General features: G+C 47.4%; 1 protein-coding gene across 1 annotated transcript; it reads right to left on the bottom strand.

Moving 5' to 3' along the window:
• Positions 1-251: 251 nt before the first annotated feature.
• On the bottom strand, positions 252-1,709 carry DRD5 (dopamine receptor D5; the record flags this gene model as incomplete). The annotated part of the gene is made up of 1 exon (XM_084205114.1): positions 252-1,709. One exon carries the CDS (start codon positions 1,707-1,709, stop codon positions 252-254), a length of 1,458 nt encoding a protein of 485 aa, XP_084061240.1.
• Positions 1,710-8,217: the final 6,508 nt, after the last annotated feature.

Below are 8,217 nucleotides of genomic sequence, written 5' to 3'. Positions count from 1 at the left end.
ACCACAATACCTCACCACAGCTAATCAACAGGACTGCCTGGTCTGCCCTCAGCCTGGGGAAGTGCTGATTTCAGTTTGTGTCCCCAGGCCCCTGTACGACAGTGTCTACACCCTGCAAAGTACTACCCTCAGAAGTGAATTTAGCATAAACTGACTGACCAAGCTACAGCACATCATCAAGCAGGTTTTTCCACTCAGTGCTAATATTTTCTTTTATATTGCAAGAAGAACTGACCAGACCAGGACACAATTTAATATAAACCATTTGGAGTGAAAGGTGTTATCTTGCCTAGCGAAATCTCCCCCTCACAGTCCAGCTCACAGGCAGAGTCAGTGGCAACCTCGTGGTCAGGGGAGATCTGGGACATCCTATCAAAAGGGTCCTCACGATTTTCCTCACAGTCAACCACATTTGGGATCATGTTAACATAAGCAGTCACTATCTCCTTATGGTAAAGGGTGTCCTGGTTGTAAGAGATAAGCTCATTGCTTATATTAACAGTCTCCACTGCAGTACCAGAGCAAAACTGACCACATCCCAGGAGGTTGGAGAAAACCTTTCTGAAGTCAGCATTGAAGGCATAGATGATGGGGTTAAGAGAAGAGTTAGCCCAACCAAACCAGACAAAGATATTAAAGGTGGTCTCACTGACGCAGGGCAGGCCAGCGTGGGGGTCACTGGGGGGGCTCTCGCAGAAGGGAACCATGCAGTTCAGGATGAAGAATGGCAACCAGCAACAGACAAAGACACCCATGATGACAGAGAGCGTCTTTAACACCTTGGTTTCTTTCCTGATGGAGGACTTGAGGCTTGTGTGATGGTGGCAGTCAATGTGGCTGCTCCGGCAGCTCTGTGCATGCTCGGCTGCCCTCTCCAAGGAAGAGATACGACGAATCTGCACCTGGGCAATGCGGTAGATTCGGGTGTAGGTAACTATCATGATAGCCACCGGGATATAAAAACTGATCAAGGAGGAGGAAATAGCGTAAGTCCTGTTGAGGCTGGAGTCACAGCTCTCCGAAGGTCCAGTGAGGGTATCATTGCTGCCAGAGGTCCCATCAGAGGGTCTCACTGCCGCTAATGCCACCCATGTGGTACTCATATCTTCTGCCCAGGTGGTGACAGCACCTGCTGCTGCCCAGGCAGTGCCAAATCCATCTCCAATATCAGCAGCAGCAACAACATCCCCACCTTTGTGCCAGTTGAGCTGGACAGGGATGAAGGAGATGAGCACGGACAGCGCCCATGCCACGCTGATCATCACCAGAGCCAAGCGCTGGGTCATCTTCCTCTCGTAGCGGAAAGGGCTGGAGATAGCCCAGTACCTGTCCACGCTGATCACGCACAGGTTGAGGATGGAGGCCGTGGAGCACATGATATCAAAGGCCACCCAGACGTTGCAGAAAGCCCCAAAGGGCCAGTACCCAGCTACCTCTGCCACCGCCTTCCAGGGCATGACCAGCAGGGCCACCAGTAGGTCCGAGACAGCCAGGGACACGATGAAGATGTTGGTGACCTTGCTCCGCAGGTGCCGGTAGCGGACGATGGCCGCGCACACGAGCACGTTCCCGAAGAGAGTCCAGAGGATGAGCAGGGCTAGCAGGCTGCCCGCCGCCACCTGCGCTGCGCCGGGGGAACCCGCCGTGCCCCGCGCCTCGCTGGGGGGCCCCGTGGCCGGGGGCAGTGGGCTCCGGCCACCCCGCAGCATCGCTGGCGGCTCCCGCCGGCGGCGGGGCGGCTCCGGCCGGGATGCGCCGAGCAGCCAGCGCCGCCCCGCCGCCCGGCCCCATGGGGCCGCTGCCCCCCCGCCCCACCGCCACCCCCGCCGGATGGCCCCGCTCGGCCGCTCAGCGCGCACCGGCCTCCGGGCTCCGCGCCTCGCCACTACCGTGGCGTCAGCCCTGCCGGCGTCCCTCTCCCGCTCTCGGGGACCCCGCCTGGGGTCCCCGCCCCGCGGCTCAGTGCATGTACCTCAGCTCGGGATCCCCGCCCCGCGGCTCAGTCCATGTACCTCTGCTCGGGATCCCCGCCCCGCGGCTCAGTGCGGATCCCTCTGCTCGAGGTCTCCGCCCCGCGACTCCTTCCAGGGGTTCCAGCTCCGCGGTTCAGCGCGCCCCCCTACTCGGGTCTCTGTCCCGGGACCCGGTTTGGGTACCCGAGGCGGGTCCTTTCGCTTGCGCTCCCCGCTCCGCAGCTCAGCGCGCTCCTCTCTTGCCACGCTCCCCCCTCCGCGGCTCAGCGCGTACCCTGCCCGTGGCACACACGGCTTCGCGCCCGCTCCTTCTGGGTTCGCTCTACGCCCCCGCGATCCACGGTGGCTCCTGCCCGGACTGGCGGCTCCGCTCGCCCGTGCCCGCCCGGGCTCCCAGCGCGGCGGAGCGGCGCTCCCGCCGGTGCTGCCCGCCCGATCCCCGCTGCCCGGGCCGGCCCGCCCGCCCCCGCCGCCCTGTGAGCATGCTCCGCCGCCAGGGACGCCCCGTCCGGGCCGGTGGGCACCGCGGCTGGCAGGGGACGGGACGGAACGGAACGGAACGGAAAGGAAAGGAAAGGTGCAGCGGGGCCAGCCGCCCTCCCCCCTTCTTCCCTCCCTCCGAGACCGAGTCACCCTCGGAACTGCTCGGTGCCGTCACCGGCTCTGTGCGGCGGCTTTGCGCAGCACAAGCGGAGAGCGCGGTCCCACCGCGGGGAGCGGGGAAATGACCCCCAGCGCCCGGGGCAAGAGGGGCTGTCCAGGACCGGCACGGACACAGCTCGGCCGGCCTCTCGCTGGGAGCGAGCGGGGCTGAAAGGTGCGGTGTGGGAAGCGGGACGGGCTGGGTGTCTTCCTCAGGGACGGGAAATAGTGTGCGCCTCCGTACTTGTTCAGTGGCTTCTGCTGGATGACTGAGATGTATTGCAGGCAGAAAGCCCGGCAAGAGAAAATCCGATCCTCTCTCTTTCCAGCTCTATGGGATGAATCACTCCTCTCGGTAGGGCTCCAGCACAACTAGAAACAGACTATGACCGTGAGCATCACAGGTGTTAATGCTCGTGGACTCACCGTGTGCTAATGTCATGCTTGAGTTTCTTCAGAGAACATGTCTTAGTTATTTTTGTTGGAAATATAATTGTTTTAGTTCCTCTAAAACTTAATTTCTTTTCAAAACGGTTGTCAGAGATCAAGCCCATTCTTGACTCAGCAACCTGGGTTTTGGCACTGAAAGGGCTGAAGAACTGACACTCTCCAGGGGCCTTCCAGCTGCTTCTCCAGACAGATCAGGAAGGACAAGAATCACTATATCTTGCTGGATCTGCAGTGACATGAAGGAAGATTAAGTGCTAGAGTTACTAAATACAGAGGGAAAAGAAAAAAAAATCTAATTCTGAAACCTTTTAGGTAATTTTATGAAATTGTCACAAGAAAACTGAAGCTTCACTTTAGCTCTCGCTTAAGAAATTGGCGCTACTTTTCCACATTTAAGCAGAGTTATATTTAATATTGGAGGAAGAATTTAGCTTTTATCACCACTGAATTCTAAACAGTGTGACTAAAGCTCTGATGCTGAAGCAAAGTGTTGCTTGCACAAACTCTGCTTTCCTAAGCAATGCCTCCTACAATTTCTCTAAACGAAGAAGCAGATTGCACAAGTATTTGTGCACATGCCTGTTGAAGCTGCTTGTCATGGGAATATTTTGTAATGTAGTTAATGGGGACATTTTATTCCAAAAAGCAATGATCCAATTTGCTTGTTTAGCTTATATTCATTGCTTCAGCACTGTAGAGGTATATTCATTTGCTTGTAATGTGGTATCTGTACATTTACATGTGTATTTACACATGTGCTGCCCGTATGCATGAGCTATTTAAATAAGCACACATGTAGGTACCTGTCTTAATAACAAAAGTAGCCCAATAAAACATATCCTGCTCCCAACTCAGCAGCCCCTTGCCCACACTGGTAGCTTGGTACAAATCAGAGGTGCAGGTGTGTGTTACCTCCTGCCAGCTCTGCCAGCTGTGCTGGAGTCAGGCACAGAGGAGGTCCAAGCAGATGGGAAAGATGCCTTAACTCATTGAAACAAAAATTATAAGAGCACACTAGTCAGATGTCTAAAGAAAGAAGTTTCACTATGCTTTGTTCCTCACTGTCTGCAATAGGTGGAGGACCTATTGCAGGTCCTCCTGCAAAATGAAGGACCTTCCAAAGTACCCCATTTATTGGCCAAGAGTTGTATTTGGCTGTCTGAATCCTGCAACTCAGAATTTGGAGGATGCAATATCCTTTCCCACCTATTTAATCTTTAGCAATCATTCTTGGTTTCCAGCTGGTGTGAACTGATGTTGTTCCCCAAAGCTCCCTATGGATATAGATCCAGCTTTGAGCTGGGGGAAGATTTGTCACCCAAAGGTGCAGCTGTCGATGGGTGCATCAGTGATAGGGTCTCCAATGCTGATCCAACATTTCATGCATGCATGTTCAAAACTTTCTTTCAAGGCAAAGGAATGCAGTAGGAGATCAGGAATATTTTCAATGGTAGTAGAAAAATATACTAGTTTGTGATGGAGTGGCATGTGAGACTAAAACCCCCATGCTGACAGACAGTCAATTGGGAAGAAGTGGAGCAGGAAGGAGCGACAGGACAACTGCTTTGTGCTTTTACTGGATCATTCCTAATGGCATCAGGTCAGAGAAACAATCATTTAATGGGAACATTTATGGTGTGTTATAGCATTCCATCCATTGCCATCAAAATTTTTTGAGCCTGAGATAAAAACCTTTTACATTTATAGGTTATTAGCATCCTTTTTTAACTTTCTGTAGGCAGTTTGCATATAAATCTCATTTTAAGAATAGTCCATTAAACCCACAGCTGTCACTTGCTGAGAGATCTGGGGTGGGGTTTTTTTCATCCTGAAATCATCTTTTTAATGTCTTTTGTGCTTTTCCTTCAGAGCTTTGCCTCATTTTTCTTTTTTTTTATTCACCTGTTAAAATTGCAGTTCTCTCTCACAGCTGGCAGATTGGAAGTAATGGAATTTAACTGCTATTGCAATGGTTCTGAGCAAAAAAAAAATCTTTTCAGTTCCTGATTTTAGAAATGTATGTTTTACTAGCTCTTTCCCTTCATTGCCACATTTTCTATTTCCACTTCAAAATACAAATACCCATTGTTCTGACTAATAATATTTATTTAAAAATCATCAATGTGCATAAATTCACACATTCTCTCACTTGAGAGACATTTGGTGTAAAGAGACAGGAAAATAATTAATGCTGAAAGGAAATTAAAATAGAGACACACAGGTGTACTCCTGAGGTTTAGGCTGCAAAAGCATCCCATCAAAAACCTCCCATTACTGTTAGGCTCTAAACCAGAGAAGAGGTAGTGGTAGAGGCTTAAGTGTAGAAGGATGCTCAAGTGGAGCTGTTTTTAGGAGCATGGGTGAACCCATGCTTAAGGTCAGTCACTTTTACTCACTGCCACTGACAGTCCTTACTGCACAGGTGCAGGTGTATATATAGCCATGTGAGAGTGCTGAGGAAGGAGGGAGATAACTGGTATCTCCACTTTAAGGAGTACAGAAAAATCCATGCATTGGGTTCTGCTGTTCACATTTCAAACAAAAATAAATATGAGCAATTGGAAAATGATCAGAAGTGCATTACAGGAATTGTGTCTGGGAAACTTCATCAGCTGAGCAGAGGGCAACAGGAGGGTTAGAACAAGCTGGTGATATCTGACAAGGGGAAAACTTTTCTATAACATGACTTAATATTTTAGATAAAATAAAAAAAAATCAGTCTAAAAACTGAATCTGTGAGAAATCAGGGTAGAGGTAAGGTACACATTTTTAACAGTAAGGATGTTTAATGGCTGAAGCAATTGATTTTGGATTGTAATAGGTTTGCCAACATTTGCAATCTGAAAGCCAAGGTTGAGTGCATTTCTCAGAGGCTGTGCCTCAGCTCATCCCTCAGCTCTGTCTTCATTCCAAAGGTACCAAACAGCACTCTGTAGCAAATGCTGTGGGAAAAGCAATTCTGGATGGCTACAGTTACCCCCACTGGCCTTAAATCCTATTTCAGTTTCTGTTGACGTGATTAGCAAGATGTAACAGGATCTGTAATGAGTGTGACATGGTTCCTACATCAGCCATGGATAACTCAGGGAAATCATGAAAAAACTGATGCTAACAGAAGACATTTCCACATTTTTTTTTTTTAAATTCATACCAAGCTTGACTTAATTTAAACCTATGGTAAGAGATAAAAGATGGATGCAAGCCAAGGCCAAGACCAAAGGGAACAGCATTTTTCTAAATATGATTTCTACTGTATTGTCTTTGTTAATTTTGGGGCTTTCGTCTTATATTATCTTTTCTTTTTAGATATTTATAATCATATATTAAAAATAATATTTTTTTTTAATAAAGCAAGAGTTCACATGATTAAAAACTACTAAAGATCAGTCACATTTGAAAGAAGATAAATAAAAAGAGGAAAACCCCCGTTTTTTATAATTTGGGAATTTTATTTGTATTTTTTGTGTGTGCATGGCCATATCCCAGGGGAAGAAGAGTCCTGAGAAAATAATCAAGGTGAAAAAGGTGATTTTAATTTTCTAATGCTGAACACTTCAAGATTTTTATTTTATCTTTTGCCAACTATACTATCAAACTGCAAATAAAAATCAGGTGGTCTTAGATTCCCCAAGAAGCTGCTGTAATTCTGTGTCTGGCTTCAATAGTGTAACAATTTGCCCTGCAGAGTAATTTGAAAACAAATTTCTTTTCAGTGTTCTGATTTCTCTGTTTGTCTAACCTACCATACATTAGGAGGATCTATGAATTTTATATTGAATGTGTAAAATATAGGCTTTTTTAGTTAAATAATTTTTATTGGAACTTTTACCAACAGCATCATTTATCTTAGGATTTTACCCTGTCCGTTAACATAGTATGAGATTATCTTTCACAAAATGGGTAGGAAAACCAAATCCCTCATGGAATCAAAATGTAATTTCAGCAATGAAATCAGACACTATTGTGAAGACTGTTAAGTCTGGTAGAAAAGATGGGGCTCAGAAAACAGAAGTCAGCAGCTGGGTGTCTGCCTCTCAAGGAACACAGATGATGTCTCATAGGGTCAGACAGTGACTCATCCTTGGGCTCCCCTCCTCCCAGATGGCAGCTGCTGCATGGAAGGGAATGGGGTTGGGAAGGAGGACACCCCAACCTCATCTGTTTCACTGGCACTGTGGGACAGCTGTATCCTTGCAGAAGAGCCTGTTGCAAATGCCACACAGAAAACTGCAGAGCCAGGTAATTTTACAAGTGTGTCAACAGTCAGAGCTAATAGGGTTTTTAATCTGTACATTTTAGAGTTGTGTAAGACCAGCATTAGGGTTTGTAGCTCAGGATTTATTTGGAGAAAGAATTCCAGCTTCAAATTTTTAAACATTAGTGGTAAGGATGAGCAACTTTGTTACTTTGAGATAAAAAGCAATAAACTGCAACTTTTACTTATTTCTGCCTTTTTCCCCCCTTAAGCAGTACTTGAAATAACATGCTCATTTAGAATCCTTCTGGTTTCTTCCCCAACACATGTAATGAGGGTCAAAGGAGTTTCAAGAGCAGAGAGTGTCAAGCATCCCTGTAATGCCTTTAGGACCTCCCCATTCTCCTGGCTGGTGCACTGCAAATCAAAGAGGGGAACATACAGGTTGAAAAGCAAATGCTCAAATAAATCAAGGAAAATACTCCAAATTCAGCACAAGGTCAATCTATTGCTGCAGTGCAGCAAAGTTTGAAAGTGCAGGCACAGCCAGCTCTACTTGATACAGTGAAGTTTGGGTTCTTGACTCTTATTGGATTGGAAAGGTTTTCCAAAATAGAGAACAAAGAAAATAAAATTAAAGATTTAGAGAGAAGACATTCTGATGCTTGGAAAGGACTCGAGGACACTTTCAAAAGTCTGTTTGGCTAGTGATACAACTTTTAAATTTATTTCTTGGTAACTAAACAATTAGATTCAAGCAGGCAGTGGTGGAAAACCCTACCTGGGGAGCACTGCAGGCGTGCTTCCTGTACCTGGGAGAGGAGCAGCAGGAGGGACAAGGAAGGGGGTTCATAGAACCAGCCACCATTAAGATGTTGTTACAAAGCTATTGCTTACTGCATTGTTGCTGTTGGTCGCTACCTTCCTACAAAAGTCATTGCCTGCTAGAAGTGAAAT

The sequence above is a fragment of the Fringilla coelebs genome (assembly GCF_963513975.1).
Source record: "Fringilla coelebs genome assembly, chromosome: 4".
Lineage (NCBI taxonomy): Eukaryota > Metazoa > Chordata > Aves > Passeriformes > Fringillidae > Fringilla > Fringilla coelebs.
This window is presented reverse-complemented; position numbering and strand designations above follow the sequence as displayed.